At 47.4% G+C, this 19272-nt stretch overlaps 2 protein-coding genes across 4 annotated transcripts; one reads left to right on the forward strand and one right to left on the reverse strand.

Moving 5' to 3' along the window:
* Positions 1 to 228: 228 nt before the first annotated feature.
* MED19 (mediator complex subunit 19) lies at positions 229 to 8945 on the reverse strand. The gene is made up of 5 exons (XM_020974489.2): positions 8501 to 8945; positions 3660 to 3916; positions 3471 to 3567; positions 2864 to 2958; positions 229 to 647 (listed from the first exon to the last, which is right to left on the reverse strand). The coding sequence occupies exons 1-5, from the start codon at positions 8805 to 8807 to the stop codon at positions 579 to 581; spliced, it is 825 nt and encodes a 274-aa protein (XP_020830148.1). The 5' UTR covers positions 8808 to 8945; the 3' UTR covers positions 229 to 578.
* Positions 8946 to 9090: 145 nt separating this feature from the next.
* TMX2 (thioredoxin related transmembrane protein 2) lies at positions 9091 to 18396 on the forward strand. 3 transcript variants are annotated; one of them, XM_078148925.1, is made up of 9 exons: positions 9091 to 9392; positions 10283 to 10309; positions 14950 to 15010; positions 15367 to 15480; positions 15748 to 15824; positions 16044 to 16150; positions 16370 to 16435; positions 16515 to 16644; positions 17371 to 18396. In XM_078148925.1, the coding sequence occupies exons 1-9, from the start codon at positions 9204 to 9206 to the stop codon at positions 17515 to 17517; spliced, it is 918 nt and encodes a 305-aa protein (XP_078005051.1). In that variant the 5' UTR covers positions 9091 to 9203; the 3' UTR covers positions 17518 to 18396. The 3 variants fall into 3 exon arrangements, with proteins under 3 accessions (XP_078005051.1, XP_020830146.1, XP_020830147.1); XM_020974487.2 differs by lacking the exon at positions 10283 to 10309 and having other exon boundaries at positions 9096 to 9392; XM_020974488.2 differs by lacking the exons at positions 9091 to 9392; positions 10283 to 10309 and adding an exon at positions 9409 to 9813.
* Positions 18397 to 19272: the final 876 nt, after the last annotated feature.

Consider the following 19272-nt stretch of genomic DNA (forward strand, 5'->3'; position numbering starts at 1 on the left):
ATCACCCACCCCTCCCCTATCCCATTTGGGGTGGCATTCCAACGTTTTTTGTACCCTTTCCTCAGGAAACTGACCCAATATTGGTCCTTGTTCTCCATGGAGCCCCCTCTGGCTACTCCTGGAAATATGGCAAGGACCAACTCTTGCATCATAGCAGCATCCTCAACTCCGTCCCTCGAGGACAGGACCTCATTGGCTCCCAACACCCAAGTGTTACAACTCAGCCAGTTTGGTACAATATGAATTTTTTAAAAAGAAGCCAAGCCCTAATAAACCAATCCAAATCTTAAAGCAGACAAACTGTACAAAAAAACATGGAGAGCAGGCTCCTTGGGAAGGGAAAAGCAGCTCCACCACAGAGCCAACCGGGCTGTGCCTTGCACAGGCACTGCCCTTCCCACCCTAATGCATCCACCTCATTCGCTCCCAGCCAGAGTTGGCCTGGCCTGCATTCTACCCCAGTCGCAGGGGAATGCTCCAAGGGCAGTATGTCCTCTAGCCTCCAAGGTTGCTTCTGTTGGCAAGTTCAGTGTAGGAGAAAAGAGCTCCCCTGGCCTGTCTGTCGTCCAATGGTCTTGTTAACGGAGGCTACTGCTGCTGCTGGCCTGGGAGCTGCCCATACCGGGGTGCTCTGGACTGTGTCGGTTCTGGGGAAAAAACAAAAGCAAATGTAGGGAAACCATCTCGATTCCAGGGAGCTCACCACAGGTGGTAAACTACACAACCTGTCTTGTCCCATCTTAAAAGGACAAGTAGGCAAAAGGCTCCTACTACTAGAGGCTGCGTGGGTAGAGTGGAATAAGGCCTGGCCTGGGAATCAAGAAAGCTGGGTTTGTGTTTCACTCAGCTTGGCCACTCACTAGCTCACGTAACCCTGTGGCCTCACTTCACTTCTGAGCCTCACTTCACCTCACAGGCTCACTTGTTCGAGGCACTCTGCTAGATGCTGGAAATATAAACACAAAGAAAATAGTCCTTGCCCTCAAGGAGCTTCCATTCTACTGGGAATGGGAATAAATACAATAGAATTGGAAGAGGAAGGGAGCACTTATAGCTGTGATGAGAAAGAGCTTCCTGTAGGAGATGGCACCTAAGTGGAGCCTTGAAGGAAGCTAAGGATTCTCACAGTCGGAGGTGGGAAGGAAGAGATCCTAGGCATGGCCAGACCGTGCAAAGGTACCACCGAGTCAGGACATGAAACGCTGAGTTTGGGGAACAGCAAGCAGGCCAATTAGACTAAAAAGTAGACTGTGTGAGCGAAGGTGAGTAACAGGACAGAAGTCTGCAAAGGCAGGCCAACAGCAGACCGTCAAGGCCTTATCAGTGCCTAGTCGAGAAGTTTGTCTTGTGTCACAGGAAACACATTCAAGGTTTCTGATCAAGGAATGCGATGTGTGACATGGACCCACCTGTGCATTGAAAGTATCACGGCAGTTGAAGAAGATGGCAAAGAGAGGAGAAAAGCTGGAAGCCGGGAAGCCAGTCGTTCAGACAAGAGGTGATGGGGGCCTGGCCTTGGGTCACGACTACGAGTAGAGACAAGGGATGGATGGAAGAGACGTGGAGGCAGAACTGACAAGACACGACACCTACTGGACGTGAGGGGCAGAGAAGGCAGAGCCAAGAAGAATGACAGGGCGGGGTGCCTAGGATGGTGGTGCCAGCGATAGGAAACAGGGCAGCGTACACGAGAGAGGAAGACAACGAGTTCCTTTTTGGAGACGCTGAGTTTGAGATGCTGATGGGACATCCAGGTAGAGCTGTCGGGCAGGCAGTTGCTGAGGCAGGCCTGGAGCACGGCTGGATATATAGATTTGGGAGCCGTCTCCCTTGGGACGCTCACTGAACCCGTGGCAGCTGAGGAGATCACTGAGAAACAGGGTGGAAAGAGAGAAGGGGTGCTTCTTTGAGGTGCAGAGTGGGGTGCACACAGTCCAGCAAAAGAGGCTGAGGAAGACTAGCGAAGCAGGTAGGAGGAGAACCAGGAGAGCAGTGGCAGGAAAACCCATGGGGGAGAGAACATCAAGGAAGAGGGAATGGTTGAATGTCAAAAGCTGCCTGGACTGGGTGGAGGCCGTCAGAGCTGGCGTTTCAGAGATACCTGGTGACCTAGAAGAAAGCAGCTTTCATTGGGGGGGGGGGTCAGAAGGCGGACTGCAAAGGACTGGGGAGTAAGAGGAGAGCAAATGGAAGCAACAAACAAAGACGGCCTTTTCTAGGAGTTTGACTGGAAGGGAAGAGAGGTAGAGGCTGAGCCAGTCAAGTGAAGGTTTTCTGAGGCTGAGGGAGACCTAGGCCTACTTCTGGGCAACAAAGGAGCAGCCAGGAGATAATGAGAAGCTGAAGATGAGGAAGAGAGACAGGAGGTGACTGAAGGAATGAAGCCCCCAGGAGAGATCCAAGATGGGGCTCAGGGCAAAGAGAAGGACCATCTCTGGCAGAGACTCGAGCGAAGGAAGAGAAGGAGGCATACTGCAGGAAAGTTCTGAGGGAGCAAAGGGAACTCAGGACAAACTGCCTTTGCCTTCTCGGTAACGGAAGGCACCAAGTCCTCTACTGAGAGTGAGTGGGGAAGGAGGAGGTGGAGGAGACTTGAAAGACGAGGTCTGCAACAGTTGCGGTAGGGAGTTTCCTCAACTGTAAAATGGGTACAATCAATAATACTTGTACTACTTGGGTCCTAGGGCTGTTGTTCGGAAGGCGTTTGGTAACCCTTAAAGCCCTACACAATGTGAGTGGCCTACGATCCCATGGGGTTCCGTCCGCAGGTCCACCACCTGAGGGAAAGGACTTGGATTCGCCTTAAGATAAAAACAAGATACACAGGACCTCACTGGGTTACAGGAAGAGACCACTAGCCTACCTTCTTCTTCTTCTTTTCTTTCTTCTTCCTTTTCCGCTCAGGATCTTCTTCCTTTTTCTTTTTCTTTTTCTTGTGATCCGAATCGGATGGAGTTTCTATAGGAGACAGTATCACCTGTAGAGTTCCTACTGCTTATGAACTCAAAAGCCAACATGAAAACTGAGTCAAGGACAACTGTTATTTTCCAAGTGGCTTGAAAGGGGGCCTCAGGCTCTACCAGGGACTCATTGTCAAGTCCCCCCCAGGGTACTGGCTCTTCCTGGAGTATAAAAGTGGCACTCAGCAGGAGCTTTGTGTTAAGAGAATGGCCAGCATGGCACAGTGAAAAAAAAAGCCCTAGACTTGGAATCAGGAAACCTGGGTTCAAATCCCAGCTCAGAGACTTCCTAGCTGTGTGGCCTTGGGCAAGTCACTTCCCTTCTCTGGGCCTCACCTTCCTCAGCTATAAAATGGGGATTATAGTCCTTGCACTAGCTACCTTACAGGATTTTGTGAGGGCAGTGCTCAGAGGAATGTGAGTGCCTACTGTTTTCAGACTGCTTGAGGGCAGCCAGAAGCAGACGCAGAAGATGAGAAAGCTTTCTGGCCTTCAGCAGCAGCTTCTTACCTGGGGGGACAGGGTCCTGGGCACGACTCTGTTTGTGCTTGTGCTTATTCTTCTTCTTGGGGGGCTGGATGTGCATCAGGCGACACTGCTCTGGCAGCTGGAAGAAGGGCCCAGAGGCGCCATGAGTAGAGGTGGAGGCTGTGCCCTCTGAGTGCAGCCCCCCCCCTCCGCCCCGGCTGCAGGACTCACCGGGCCGGCGTGCAGGCGGAAGCCCGCCAGCATGGTGCCCGTGATAGGGTTGAAAGAGCCCCCAAGGATGGGGGGCTTCTCGATGAGGGAACGGAGGCTGCTGTTGTCGTGGGAGCCGGGCAGGTCGATCATCCCCGGCAGGTCAGGCAGGAAGTTACTCAGCTTCTCCTTCACCTTCTTCCCACAGAATTTATTGTAGGCGTGCTCCAGGTTGTAGTGCGTGATTAGATTGGTGCTACCTGTCAGCTCCGTGCTGCCTGCAGAGAAAGGGGAAGGAAAGAGGATTCAGAGAGCTGAACAGGTAACAGAGAGCCGCTGCCAGGAAGTAAGGAGGAGAATCACGAGCTCCTTCACGCATCTGCTTCCTTACGACAAACATAAGACACTGAACTGGCCCAGGGAGCACTAGAATGAGGGCTGGCTCCATCGCTAACTAGTGGCTATATGAACTAACCGGAAGTCACCTGCCTCTCTTTGCCTCAGTTTCTTCAATAAATAAAGGTTGGACTAGGCCAGGGGCGGGGAGCCGGTGGCCTCGAGGCCACATGTGGCCCTCCAGTGTGGCCCTCTGACTGAATCCAAACTTCACGGAATACCACAGAACAGTTGTTCTTTGAAGTATGGATTCGGCCAAAGGGCCACAACTGGAGGGCCACATGTGGCCTCGAGGCCACCGGCTCCCCACCCCTGGCCTAGGCAAACTCTTCTATCCTAACTCTCAAATGATACAATTCCTAAATATGGCAGACATTTAAAAAAATAACGTAAAAATGCCTTTATATTCACGGGACTTTAAACTAGTTCCATGTTATGGCCTGATTCGAATAGGGGCAGGAAGAAAGGAGGGGGCAGGTTGGGGAGGGGGGGCAGGTTGAAAGACAGAAAAGAAGAAACAGGTGAGAGAGGAGATACACGGGAAAGCGCAAGGGAGATGACAGATGCAGAATGAGAAAAAGACAGGGAGGCTGCGAGTCGCCAGAAGTCTGGGGTTTGCACGCAGCTCCCCTGGGGCCGTGGGCTTCCATCATAGCAGCACTGAACTGACCATTTTCTCTATTTGAGAAACCTTTAGGATAAGGCTCTATTCTGAATGTACTAAGCAGAGCAATCCGCTAAGACAATCAAGGTTTTCTGAACAGTAGCTGCACCAAGCAACGGGACATTAACGTAAGGGCTGCGGGTGAAAGTTCTCTACTCTTGCTTTACTTCCTGAGGAACTTTCAGCTTCTTATTCTCTGACCCAGAAACATCAAACGCCTTCACCCAGTTAATTCCCAATTAATTTGGGGGTGGAAATGCCCTATTTATATTTTGCTGCCAGTACCGGATGCTCTTGCACTGTAAAAAGATCACTGCATTACGATTTTCTAGTCTTTGAGGTGGCTAACGTGATATCTGACCTTAAGAAAGTCATAGCACCTGGAAAGACAAGGGAGGGGAGTTAGGCAAGCGATGAAGGGCTTTCAAATCCAAACAGAGGGTTTCATATTTGATCCTGGAGGTAACAGAGAGCTACTGGAGATTACTGAGGTGGGGGCAGGGCAGGGGAGAGCATGGGGATGGGACTGGACATACATGGTTAAACCTGTGCTTTAGGAAGCTCACTTTTCAACAGCCTAGTAGAATGTGCTCTGCAGTGGGTAGACTGTGGCAGGCAGACCCATCAGCAGCTACTGCAGTGGGCCAGGGCTGGGATGACAAGCGCCTGCATCAGGAAGGTGGCAGGGTCACAGGAGAGAAGAGGGTGTAAACGAGAGACGTTAACGGAGGTAATTCTGACAGGCCTGGCAACTGACTGGGTAAAGGGAGTGAGAGAGAGTGGGGGGCCTAGGATGACAACTTGGTTATGAGCCAGGGTGACGGGGAGCACGGTGCTACTGACAGTCACAGGGAAGTGGGAAGAGAAGGATTTGGGGGCAAAGATCATGAGCTCCACTGTGGACATGTTGAGTTTAAGAGGACATCTGTGTCAGGGTGTCCAAAATGCTGTCTCTGACTGAGCTCTGCCTCCAAAGGGGGGAACTTGTTAACTGATAAAGTGACACCATGAAAGGGTCTGCCAGGAAGGCCTCGCGTTAGAGATTTTCCAAGTGCCTTACAGGCCTCATATACTCCGAATTCCTCGAGGGACTTGTCTCCTTTTAAGACCAAACAGTGGCATGGTCCACACCTGTGGTCTCCAGTTCCTAACATTTACAGGGTGACCCTATGCAGTCAATGGACTATATTGACTTGGGTTTCTTCAAAGCTCACCAGTGACCTCTTAATCACCTAGTAGTGGAACACCTCACCCCACACCTCACTGCACGCTGAATAACTTCTTCTTAGAGATATCTGGGGGCAGCTAGGTGGTAAAATTAGGAAGGAATCTGAACTTTTCCTGAGTTCAAATTCAGGCCTCAGACTTACACACTAGCTATGTGACCCTGGGCAAGTCACTTAACCTTGTTTGCCTCAGTTACTCATCTGTAAAATGAGCTGGAGAAGGAATGGCAAACCTCAAAGAGTAGAACATGACTGAAAAACGCTTCAACAGCAACAGAGGGGTCCTTGACAGAGGATCCATGTTCAGGTCTGAGGTGGCCAGCACGGCCTCTGAGCCCTTCTCGGAGGCAGCACAAAATCCACCTTGCTTCCTCCTTAACTTTCTTGAAGCCTTTGATATTGCTGACCTTCAAAAGCCTTCTCTTTTGGCCTCTGGAACACTACAGAATCCCAGTCCCCTTCCTATTTCTCTAGTCAATCTTATCTATGGTCCTCAATTTACCTACTAAATGTGATTCATGGGACTCACATCCCAGGGTTCGGTTCTTAGCCCTCTACTCTCTCCTTTTACCTTGGAGAACTCACCCATCCATACTCTTGCTTTCCAATATCTTAACCTGTGAGGATGACGGCACACCTCTATCTCCAACTGTCACTTCTTTCTCAATTCTGTACCTCTAACTTCCTGTGAGACAATTCTATTCGGTTCCTCTGGTCCACTCAAGCTCAACATTTTTTTTCCTAATTTTTTTAAAATAAAAATATGTCTGTTGATCACTCCTGGTGGTGCAATGGATAGAGTGCTGAGCCTGGAGTCAATGTTCAAAGCCAGCTTCAGACACTATTTCTCTTATTATTCACTGATTTGTAGCAGTGTTTCATATGGTTACTAACAGTTTACAATTCTTCTGAGAACTGTTTGTTCATATTCTTTGACCATTTATTTATTGGGGAGTGGCTTTTGGTATTATATTTATCTGCTAATTGTTTCTATATCTTGGCAAGCTCAACATTTCTAAAACAGAACTCATCACCTGCCCCTGAAATATTTATTCTATACTGCCATCTTCTTACTTATCAATTTCTGCCAATGGTAACGGAAGCACAGTTTTAGACCTAGAGCTAGCAGGAACATTTGAGATCATCCAGTCCAACCCCTTCATGTTACATTTTGCAGAGAACTAAGAGGTCAATAATCCCAACAGGTTAAGTGGTTCATCCACGGTTCCACGGGGAATCAGTGGCAAAGCCAGGATTTAAAAGGATTTTTTTTAAATTTTGATTTTTTGAAGTGAATTCAACACTTTCTACTGCACCTAGTACTACCCTTCTATGTCAACCAGGTTTGAAATCTTAACCATCTTTGACTTCGTTCTCTCCTGTTCCTATATCCAAACTCATAAAGTTCTGTTGATACTTTGCTTATAACTCTCTTATATTTAACCATCCTTTCCATTCCAATCCTTCTAACACTCTAGTGGACTCTTAGCTCATTCCTAGACTTATGACAAGGATTTTTAAAAACTGACCATTCCGGGGGTCGCTCGGTGGTGCAGTGGATGAAGCACCGGCCCTGGATTCAGGAAGTCCTAAGTTCAAATTCAGCCTCAGACACATAATACTTACTAGCTGTGTGACCCTGGGCAAGTCACTTAACCCCACTGCCTAGCCTGGAAAAAAAAAAACCTAGCCATTCTGCTTCCAGTTCTCCTTTCTCCTCTAGCCTGCCCAGGGCAATACACTCTCCTTTTTCTTTAAGGTTATGAAGAACTTCAAGGTTGAGCTCAGCTAACCATCCGGTTAGCACTGTCACCTCCTCCCTCACCCCCTGTACAGATCTTGCAATGGTTCCAGATGCTCCCAACAGATGTGGGAGTACCCTTCTTTAATCAGTAATTTTCCACCCTCGCCAAGTTAGGGTAGGTCTACAGGCTTAGGTTAGCTTCTGCACCGTGACAAATGCCTCTATCTACGGGAACACAGAGCCAATATTCCTCAAGAGATTCTTGATAAGCACCACGACCTCTCTAACCAGGCTGGAACTGCATCTCTACTGATCCGTCCACATGCTGGACCAAGGTGCCCCGCTACAGCTTAGCTTGTGGCTGGCTAGGCAAGGAAGACAAGTTTGCCCCAAAATTCAGTAGGCGGGTCCGCACGAATTAGATTACCCGCCCACATTTGGGAAGGGAGCCAGTCAGCAGTGGACAATGAGATGTCAGGCTAGCTTGACATGCCAGATCCTGCTTCGCATCGAACCTCTTTCACAACTTGCACTGTTTGGGTAGCTCACTTTCGAGCATGATGCCGGGGCAGCACAGCAAGCCAAAATATCAGAAGTAAGTTTAGAACCCAGGTCCTCCAGACTCCCATCAGCCCGATGAGCTTCAAGCCCGTTCATTGGCTGGCCCGCTCATTCGGTCCCGCCCCCTCGACTCTCTGACTTACAGAAATACCTACGATATCTCCGCCCTCTTTGCCTCATTATTTGTCGCTTCCGCTCATTGGCCTACAGCCCCAACCTTCACGCCCCCCTAGGAGCTGACTGGCTGGTTTCCAAGAGCAGCCGTGCTCACCTGGGAGCTCCCGCATCAGGTAAAAGGGCCCACAGCCAGCTGCGGCCTTGTCAGATCCAGGCGGGGCTGGGGCCGCAGCGGGCGGCGGGACCGTTCCGGGGCCCCCACCCGGAGGAGGAGGCGGCGGAGGGGGCGGCTTCCCCGGCCCAAAGCCCAGCGCGGCTGGGGGCGGCGGCGGCGGCTCGGTTTGGGCACCGAAGAGCGCTGTGAAGTTCTCCATCGCATCGACCGCTCTGCCGCCACCGCCACCGCCGCCGCCGCTGCCGCCTCCGCCCACTCGGAGCCTGGCACCGCCGCGGCCTCTCATTGGACAACCCTCTAGCGCAGCACCGCCCTCCACTTCCCGGAGCCTCTATTTATTGGATGCGTCTGGCTCCACTGGCCGAAGAACTTCCGTCGCTCTAAGATGACATAGGAGGAAGTGAAGCTAGAGAACGCCCATCTCCCCGCCTGCCCTGTTCACAGTATCCAATCAGGAGAGGGAAGCCGTGAGAGGGCAGCCTTTCCGAAAGGCCGTTCTTTCAGCCGTATCCAATCATAATTCAGCTCCTGGCGCAGGTTCCGGAGCGACAGAGGCACAGCCCAATCGGGAGGCCCGGATGGCAGGAGGTCGAGGGACAGGTTGGGCGTCCGGCAGGTACTTTGGCTGAGCAGCCGACGGGGCGGCGGCGGCGGCGGCGGTCGCTGCTTCAGAGGAGAGAAGATGGCGGTGCTGGCCCCGCTGCTGGCGCTGCTGTATTCGGTGCCGAGGCTGTCGCGATGGCTGGCCAAGCCGTACTACCTGTTGTCGGCGTTCCTGTCGGTCGCCTTCCTGCTTGTGAGGAAGCTGCCGCCGGTCTGCCTCGGTCTCCCCACCCAGCGCGAGGACGGCAACCCCTGCGACTTTGACTGGGTGAGCGGAAGAAGTGGCTGCAGGGTCACCGAAGGGCAGGGTGGGAGTGCCCCGCCGGAGCTCCGGGCCGTAACTGGGGCGGGGTGGCAGGGGCCGTACGGATTTAGAAGGTGCGGGAGAGTCGCCAAATGGATCCGAGCTCCACCAGTTCCTGTCGGCATGACCTTGGGCGGCTCATTTCATCCCACCAGGACTAGGTTTCCTCACCTGCAAAATGAGAATTGCCCCAGATGACCCGAGCTCCAGAGCTAAGGCCCTGTGGCCTCTGCTGTAAGGAGCGCCCTTTCCGGTCTTTTAAGCCAACATAGAAAAGAAATTGTTGCTGTGGGAAAACTGAGGCCTGAAGAGGGGAAATGACGTGACTCCGTTTTTCGTACTTGAGGCATGAACCCAAGTCGTAGGATCAGTCAGTTTCTTCCAGGTCAGCAGTCCTTGCCTTCGAGGAGCTTACCTTCTGTTGGAAGAGACAGAATTGTTAAGTAAATAAATACACACACACGTTTAAAGCGCGTATAAAGTAACGGGAGGTGGGGTGCCTAACTTGAGCTGAGGAAGGAAAGGAGAGATTTTAAGAGGTGATGGTGGTAAATACCTTGTAGGCATAGGGGACAAGAAGATATGGGCAGTCCTGTGTGAGAACCATCCTTGGATCCTAGAGTAGAGCCCGAAAGTTAAGAAACTCCCCATCGTCTGTCACACTGCACTGAGTAGCGGAGCCGGGATTTAAACAGAAGACTGATTCCTTCTTTTGTTCACTGTCATTTAATCCCTTTAAGTTTTTAATGAACAAAAGGCTATTTTCTCTCCCTTTTACCACTTCTCATTAAAAAAAATCTTAATAGCAAAATTAATTTCCTTGTTAGCCATGTCTAAAAAAATCTCTCTTCCAGCACATTTCGTCCATCACCTTTCAGGAGGTGAGTAGCTTGCTTTGTCTTTAATCCTCCCAGACTCGTGGTTGGCCATTTAATCATTGATAATATAATTGTTTTATCTTTTCATAGATCATTTAGTCTTTTGACCCCAAATCCATTGGTCTTTTCACTAAACCATGCTGTCTTTCTCTCTGAGCTTAGTTACAGCTCATCACGTATTTGAACGCTCATCCCTCCTTCTTCGGCAATGTTCATATTGCTGTTTTTCCCCATCCTCCTTTCATTTTTTCAGCCAACCCAAATCCTGGCCCAGCTTGAGACACATTACTCCTCACAACAGTTTAAAGAGCTTTAAGAATTGGAAGGACGCTGGAGATTGATCTAGTCCATTCTGTCGTTTACAGCTTGAGAAATGGAGGCCTATTGGGGAAGCAACTTGACTGAGTAGTGGAGATGGAATACATGCTCGGATTTGTGGACTTCTAAGCCCTGGGTTCTTTCTAGTATATCATGTTGTATTAAGTGTCTATTGTATACTTAGCACTATGTCCCATCCTAATGGAGATAGAAATTAATCAGGCCTTCTTGTAGGAGTATCCTTTGATGTAATAATAAGAAATTAGAACACCCACCTACCTCCCATTTCTGTAGTAATCACAAACCTCACAACCGTCACGTGAGACTATAAGGGTGCACAAAATGATTCTTCCTGTCCTGGGAACTCACAGTCTCATAGACTGTAATCGAAAGGATTACCTACTGCGCAGATTCAATTTAGGTTTGGATCTGAAGATATAATGACACATACTCAGGATAAACTTAACAAACAATCACATTTATTTTACAATGATTAATAAAGATTAAAAAACACACAAGTAATAAAGGTAAGAATAACATTCAATGCAATAAGTAATAATCAATATAAAGGAAAGTAGGAATAAGAAAACAAAGGATACACATTCACTGACCAGGTGAGCTCAAATACCCATAGAACTGGGGAGACTGGACATGGCCCAATGGGTCTGGTCTGGGAGGCAATGGAGACTGCATGGGATCCGCCTCTGGCAGAGAGTCGGCATCCCTATCTCTGCATCAAAGTACTCCAAAATCTTCCTTTGAAATGACCCTTTTTTATAGCTGTGTAAACCAGGGACAAACAATCTTCACACCTTGTTTTGTGTACATCTCCCTGGTGATTACTCAGATCCAGGGTACACACACATTCTAACAAAGGTTGGAGCTTGATGAGAGCTCCGACTACCTGTTTGTTGTGTAAGTTTCCAGGGAGTGATCAGGTCTCTGGACAGATACACATTCTTTTTGAGAAAAATGTTCCCTGAGATAAGGATTGTTTTCCCAGGTAACATAATTTGTTAGGTGTTTAATGTTCCATTTCCATGGTACCCTCGGCCATGTAGGCTGACTCCAATTTACATTCTTTGTGTCAGGTAATGAGGCAGTTACACCAGGGGCTGGGGAGGATCTCTCCTCAGTTTCCCTTACAATGACATTCCTCCTCATTCCACCTCTTGTCTTTGCTCATGTGGCCAGTATCCTAGTTCTAGCCTCTTTCTCATCCTCTTGAAATATTGCCATAACTTCCTGGAAAGTTTTCTGCATCTATTCTTCTTCCTCCATACCACTGTATAAATATATTTGCCCCGAGACTGAGTTATGTTGTTAGGTGAAAAATCTTCCCTTTTGCCTTTTTATAATTAAATTTTGTTTTTCAGTCAACAAACATCCACCTTTTCTCAACTCCAGTTCCCTGACCCACATCCCATTTCTGTGAGAAAAAAAAGAAAAAACAACCCCTGTTACAAATGTATATGTTCAAGTAAAACAAATTACCACGTTGACCTGTGATCGAATAAATTGTCTCATTCTTCCCTCTGAGTCTGTCCCTTCTGTCAGGATGTGGTAGCATGTTTCATCAGGAGTTCTCTGAGGGACAGCTAGGTGGTGTAGTGGATGGAGCTCTGGCCTTGGAGTCAGAAGGATCTGAGTTCAAATGTAGCCTGAGACACTTGACACTTAATAGCTGTGTGACCCTGGGCAAGTCACTTAACCCCAATCACCTCACCAAAAAGCAAAAAAAAAAAACAAAACAAAAAAGAAAGAAAGAAACAGGGAGTACTCTGGAATTGTGGTTGGTCACTGCATTGATCAGAATTCCTAAGTCTTTTGCAACTGTTTATCTTGCCCATGTTGCTCTTATTGTATAATTGTTCTCCTTGTTCTGCTCACTTCTCTCTGCATCAATTCATACAAGTCTTCATAGGCTTCTCTGAAACTGTCAGCATCCTCATTCTTACTGCCCACTAGCATTCTGTCACATTCTTGTAGCAACATTTGTTCAGCCATTCCCCAGTTGATGGGCACCCCTTCAGGTGCCTGTTCTTTCAAATGCAAAGAGAGCTGCTAGAAATATTTTTGTATATGTGGGTCCTTTCCTCTTATCTTCCAGTGAGACATAGTAGTGGTATATTGCTAGATCAACCATTGCTAGGTATTGCTATGAACAGTTTAATAGCTCTATGGACATAGTTCCAAATGGCTGCACCAGTTTATAGCTCCCTCAACAGTGTATTTTGCCATTTTTCCCTACGGGCCTACAGTATTTGTTATTTTCCATTTTTGGTCAGTTTTGCCAGTCTGATGGCTGTGAGGTAGAACTTCTGAGTTGTTTTAATTTGCATTTCTCTTAATTATTAGTGGTTTGGAGAATTTCTTTCATACAGCTTTCGATAGCTGAGTGATAGCATGGATTCCTTCATCTGAAGAGATCCGTTCAGATCCTTTGACCATTTGTTGTTTGAGGAATGGTTCTTACTCTGATAAATTTGAATCTGCTCTCTCCACAACTCAGAAATGAGACCTTTATTGGCCTGTTGCTTTTTTGAGTTCCAGCCCATGTTATTTACTCTCCTGTTACTCTCCATCCAGGTACACTTTGCTTCAGCCAAACAGTAGAGCTTTACCTCTCACTTCTTGCCTTCCCTGCAGCACAGAGTGCTCTGTTCTTATTACTGGAGTGTTCTCCCTCCCACCTCTGCTATTTGAATTCCTACTGGTTTAAAATCCAACTTTGATGCTACCTCCTCCAGGAAGCCTTCCCAGAAGGCTCTCTCCCTGTCTCTTACCCTCCTTACCCCCATCCACCCACAATTCAGGCAGTATTCTGTTTTGTACTTGACACATAATGTTGGTATGACCTCTGGCAAGTCATTTTACCACCTGGACTCAATTTCCTCACAAAGAGTTAGGGGAAGTTACTTTTGCTTCACCAGACTTTATTTCCCATGCCCTACAAAGTACTTTGAGGCAGTTCACTAAACTTCGTGAGCTCCTCCACCCCTCCAGGGCCCACCATAATTCGTTGCTTACAGCCATTTAATAAATGTTTGTTTCTGCTGTTCTTCATGATATTTCCACCTTTGAACCTGTGGCCTTCAGTAGACCAGTGTCCAGAGGTGAAATGTCTTCCCTATCTATAAAATGAAGGGAAGTCCAATATATGTCTAATAGGTGAGGTCGTCCCGACCTACAGTAAAATTCTGAATCTGTGAACAATTTTGCACTGTCTTTCTTCTTCCTTGTCTCTTCCTTCCTGCCCTCTCTTCCTCTGTCTAACCTCAGGCTTGATCTCCAACTTTGAACACTTCCACTCCCCCATTAGACGCTGAGCTTCTCCAGGGCAGAAACTGTTTTTTCCTTCCTTTGTATCCCCAGTGCTTAGCATAGTGCCTGACACGTGTAGGCACGTAATAAAAGGCTGATCGGATGAAAACCTTCTCTAGTTTCTGCTTCAGGCACGAGACTCACCAGTGTTCATCCCGTCTGCCCTTCATTGAAGATGGAGAATTGGGGCAGAAAATCCAGATGTGAGCTGAAGTACCTGCCTTCTTTGTGGTATTCATGTTAGTTGGGCTCATTTGCTTACCTCTGTGTTACATTGAGATTGAAGCAGGTTGAATGACTGCTCTGCTGTTGACAATGGTATTCCTAAAAGAGCCAAAATAATAAAGTTGCCCCAGGTCAATGCTTATTCCTAAGGCTAGAATAATTTGATTACCTGTAGTGAAATATGATTGTGTTTTCGTATGAAAGTCTCTTCAGAATTCTTCCTGACTGGACTGTTAGCAGTTCAGTGATCACTGATGTTTGTCTCATTCAGAGAGCTGCTTCCAAGTTGGTAGCTAGACTTTTGGCAAGACTAAAGGCCGCCATACAAAAAATAGGTATGTTTGTTTGTTGAGGAGATGGCATTGACTCATGCTTCATAGGCATGGAGAGTTTCACAATTTCCCAATGTTTTGAGACATATTAATCTGTAAACATAATGCTCCCTCGCCACCTCATACCCTTAGGAAGTTGGGGTTAGAGCATAAGACAATGACAACCTCTATACTGGTGTCAGAAGAAAAGGTACAGTTTTTCTTTGAAAACTTCAGAGAAGCACTCTGTGTCACCCTATATGAGGGAGACAGATATATTAATTTAATAGAATGTCACAATAAATACTCTCTCGTATCAATTTTTCTATAACTTTGCAGCTGTTTCCCAGTTCTCCATGGGACCCATGCTGAGTCAGTGCCTAAGTACCTGTTGCTGCTGTCACCTTTCAGTTTATGTCTCTCTGCCATGGTTTTTCATGTGCAGTCACTGTGATTCTCTTACAGAGGGAGGTGGAGATCTTAATGTTCCTCAGTGCCATCGTAATGATGAAGAACCGGAGATCAAGTGAGTGTGCCCCGCTGCTCTTCATCCTCTCTGCAAAGTCTGGGCTGGGGAGGAGTGGTCATTTACCCCGTCTTGCAGTAGGGATATTAATAGCTGAAGTGAGACAGTTGGGAAGATCCACTGACTTCATTGTGGGTGAAGAGCTCCACTATCAGTTCTGGCTGGTTTTTTTCCATGCTAATTCTTCTTCTCCATTGGAAGAGCATGGTGTGGTGGGGCGGAGCCAGGCTGCTTGGGCCTGAGGCCCTGTGGAAGCAGCTTTCCAAACCTGGGGTAAAGTTGCTCCGGAGACAGGGACGGGGAAGGTGGTACAGGATCACTCAGCTCCAGCCTGACCTGTGGCGTCTGCGTTTCAGTCACTGTGGAGCAGCATCTAGGTAACATCTTCATGTTCAGTAAAGTCGCCAACGCGATCCTCTTTTTCCGCCTGGACATTCGCATGGGCCTGCTCTACGTCACGCTCTGCATAGGTGAGGGCGCTGGCTTTTTTAACTCTGTGGGGAAATGGGCTGATCTGCTTTAGGTTGGGCATTTACTTGACTGGGGACCTGGTCCTGATCAAAAAGCAGATGGCTCATTCTTTCCCCTAAGTCTTTACGCCCCTTCAGTTGCCTCAGGCTTATCTCTAAAGGAACATGCAGTGGTGTTTTGGGGACTGTGTGTTCCTACAGTGAGGCAGGGACTGCAGGCCTGCAGAGAGGTTCGAGCTGCTTTTTATGCTCTGTTTCCGTGTTTAGTGTTCCTGATGACTTGTAAACCCCCCCTCTACATGGGCCCTGAATACATCAAGTACTTCAATGACAAGACGATTGATGTGAGTTGTCGTTCTTTCTGTCCCCTGAGATCCTGGGGAAGGCGTGTGTGTTGGGTGGGGAACGTCTGCGTTTGGGAATTTGTGCCCCCGGATCAGGAATGTAACGTGGTTTATGTGTTTGTGTGGCAGAGAGGGTGAGGATTCAGATACTAGGGTCTGAGATTCCTCAGGGGCCTATATCATCCAGGTGACAGATATGACTTACCTTGCACATGGCAGGAAGAGCTGGAACGGGACAAGCGTATCACGTGGATTGTGGAGTTGTTTGCCAATTGGTCTCATGAGTGCCAGTCATTTGCTCCTATCTATGCTGACCTCTCCCTCAAGTGAGTAGCACACCAGAAGGGACAGTGGAAACAGCAGCCCCCTCACCGTTGTTCAGTCCTGAATGCTGCATGGACTGCTCCACCCAAAGCCCTTGAATACTAAAATATGTTGAACATGAAAAATCAGGGCCTTTCCTTCCATTTGTCACCACTCTCCCTCCCTGGAGTCGGTTGCTTTATGGCTTGTTCAGTACATTAATGTTAATGTCTCCCTGCCAGGTACAACTGTACGGGACTGAATTTTGGGAAAGTGGATGTCGGGCGGTACCCTGACGTCAGTACTCGGTATGTGGTGCCCCAGGCAAAGGAATGAACAGGAACGTGCTTGGAGATGAGCTTACGTAACCCTTCATTTCCCTTTCAGCTACAAAGTGAGCACGTCACCTCTCACCAAGCAGCTTCCCACCCTCATCCTGTTCCAGGGCGGGAAAGAAGTGATGAGGAGACCCCAGATTGACAAGAAAGGTCGAGCTGTCTCTTGGACTTTCTCAGAGGTACTTACAGAAGCCTAGGGATGGGGATGCTTTTTCCTTTTAATGCTAAACTGTACTAATGCTCAGGGAGGGTGGAAAAGTGAAGGCCTCTCCCTCATTTCCCACAGCTTTCATCTAGAACAGCTTTTGAGGCATCTAGATTCTTTCTCCTTAAGTAGTGTCTAAATATAAGGGAGGCACAGCTAACCAGCAGAGGTTCTGGACTTCACCTGTGACATAAGTGTGAGTGACATAGTTTCTGGGTAGTTAATCATTTTATTAATTATGCTGGCAGATAATAAAAGGGGTCAGTAGCACTCTCAGATGCCAAAGACCCCTCATGGAACCCACTCAAGGGTTTATATGCCCTTGGAAAAGAATGGGTGTTCCTGAGCGTGGCATTCAACTCTTGATTAGTTAACAATAAGAGTAGATATTATAATGAGAGGCAGACCCGTTCTGGTGAGGGACTGGGGGACGTGTCTTTAATCTCTCTCCCTCACAAGCCTGAGTAGAACTCAGTGGGCTTCCCCACTTGGGGGTCAGAACAAGATTAAAGAGAAAGTTGATCTGATCTCTTTATGTGCAGGGTCCTTCAGATGCTGACTTGACCCAGTGGAGAATGAGATCGAAAGGGGAAAAACCCTAGATCTCCCTAATTGGTTATTTAATAATCATTTCTCACCTAATCTGAATCTCTGATTCAGTGTGTCTCTATGTGTGTGTGTGTCTGTCTCCTTCCCATAGGAGAACGTGATCCGGGAGTTCAGCCTGAATGAGCTGTATCAGCGTGCCAAGAAGCAGACCAAGACCCGAGATGCAATCCCTGAGGAGCCATCTGAGTCTGCTGCTCCTCACACGCAGCCAGATGAAGAAAGCAAGAAGGACAAATAGGAGCTCTGCCCTTCCAGAGATCCTTCTTCCTCCAGCTTTTTCCTGGTTGCCTTTTCAGGCCCTTCCCTTCCTGTGACTGAGGGACTAAACAGACTGATGCCTTTTAGTATTTATATTTATTCCCTATCTGGAATAGACATGGAACTAGGTCCAAGGCTGGGTAGGGGAGGAATTAAGAAGGGCATACAAAAGAATGTCCTTTGTGCCTAAGCATCTCCCCCAGTTTGGTCAGCAATTTCACCAAAGGGGAAAGAAAATCAATTCCGTATCTTGGAAGAAGGCAGTTTCCATCTGAATGTGAACATTTTTAATACGGACTGGGGGGCCTGGAAGAACACAGAATGGGTTAATCCAGAAGTCACGGTTTTGCCAGCCTGTGGTTTCAGTGGTTCTTCCAGAAGGCAAATAGCAAACCCTTCAGACCAAACAAGTTTCGGGTCAGACGTACCACTAACAGATCTTCAGGATCGTGGACTTACTTCTCTTAGGTCTTTCTGGCCTTCCTTATTGCTATTTAACATTTGGTAAAGAGTTGAAGCTTAACTTTGATTTGGGTACTAATTATAAAATCCATTTACACCAGGACTGCCCTAGGGGAGTGTGGAAAGATGGAGTATAAGTTGCTTTAAGAAAGGTAGTTAATTAATTAGTTTCAACACTCCTTTATTTTGAGCCCAGGAAAACCAAGAACACGTTGGGGACTGAAGGAGGAAGGCCTAGGTAGGGCAGAGGTGTTATGCTTTTTATTGGTTATCTTTAGTTTTTTTTTTTTAATCAACTTCATTTCTCCCCCTCCCCAATCAATCTATGTTCCACACTTCAATATTGAACAAATAAAAAGAACAAGCCTAAAAAAAATAAAGACTTCAGTAAACATTGGCACAGTCCAGCCGATCAAATTCCTACTTTGGCTATGTCTGGAAATGTGAGCCTTCTCTCTGTGAGGAGGAGGTGGCGAGTGGGATATTACGTCTTCGTTCCTTTGCCTATGTGGTTTATCATTGGGTTGATCAAAGTTTTTAGTCTTTCAGAACTTTTTCTCTATAATATTATTGTATGGATTGTTATAATTTTGCTCACTTTGCATCAGTTTGTATAGGTCTTCATTTCCTCTGAAACTGCCCTGTTTCATTACTTCTTACAGCACAGTAATATTCTGTTACGTCCCTTTGCCACAATTTGGTTAGCCATTCCCACTGAGTTTCAAATTTGGGACTACCATACGAGAAGCTGCTAGAAATGCTTTTTTCACATCTATCCTTTTCCCCTTTGATTTCTTGGGCCTATAGCTCTAGTAATGGCATAGCTGAATCAAAGGGTGCATATTTTAGTAACTTAGTGGCTACAGTTCCAAATTGCATTTCAAAATGGCTGGACCAATTCCCAGGTTCACCTACACTGCACTCTGAGTATATCTATTTTTCCCAGAGCTCCTCCTTCCTGATCATCTTTGCCTGTTGGAGAGGTGTGAGGCAGAACGGCAGTCACTTCTTTGCATTTCTGATTATTTACAGATTTAGAACGTGTTATTTGGTTGTTGATAGCTCTTCCTTTGAAAACTGATTGTTTTTCAGTTGGGGAATGGCTTTTATTATAAACTTGGATTGTATATCATGGAAATGCAACCTTTATCAGAAACTTGTTGGAAAGACTTTTTCCCCAGTTACCTGTTTTTATCTAATTTTTCCTTCATTAGATTTAGTTTGCTTTTTAGTTATATATAATCAGAATTGTTAGTTTTATCTTGTCTGATTC

The sequence above is a fragment of the Phascolarctos cinereus genome, unplaced genomic scaffold (genome assembly GCF_003287225.1).
Source record: "Phascolarctos cinereus isolate Bilbo 61053 unplaced genomic scaffold, phaCin_HiC Scaffold_9;HRSCAF=440, whole genome shotgun sequence".
Taxonomy (NCBI): Eukaryota; Metazoa; Chordata; class Mammalia; order Diprotodontia; family Phascolarctidae; genus Phascolarctos; species Phascolarctos cinereus.

Excerpts from the sequence above, each read along its gene's own strand:
- MED19 (XM_020974489.2), bottom strand. The coding sequence starts at position 8,807 with ATGAGAGGCCGCGGCGGTGCCAGGCTCCGAGTGGGCGGAGGCGGCAGC. Across the intron at positions 3,917-8,500 it reads CCTGATGCGGGAGCTCCCAG|GCAGCACGGAGCTGACAGGT; the intron begins GTGAGCACGGCT and ends CTTTCTCTGCAG. Across the intron at positions 2,959-3,470 it reads CCAGGACCCTGTCCCCCCAG|AAACTCCATCCGATTCGGAT; the intron begins GTAAGAAGCTGC and ends TGTCTCCTATAG.
- TMX2 (XM_078148925.1), top strand. The coding sequence starts at position 9,204 with ATGGCGGTGCTGGCCCCGCTGCTGGCGCTGCTGTATTCGGTGCCGAGG. Across the intron at positions 15,481-15,747 it reads CTACGTCACGCTCTGCATAG|TGTTCCTGATGACTTGTAAA; the intron begins GTGAGGGCGCTG and ends TTCCGTGTTTAG. Across the intron at positions 16,436-16,514 it reads TACCCTGACGTCAGTACTCG|CTACAAAGTGAGCACGTCAC; the intron begins GTATGTGGTGCC and ends TTTCCCTTTCAG.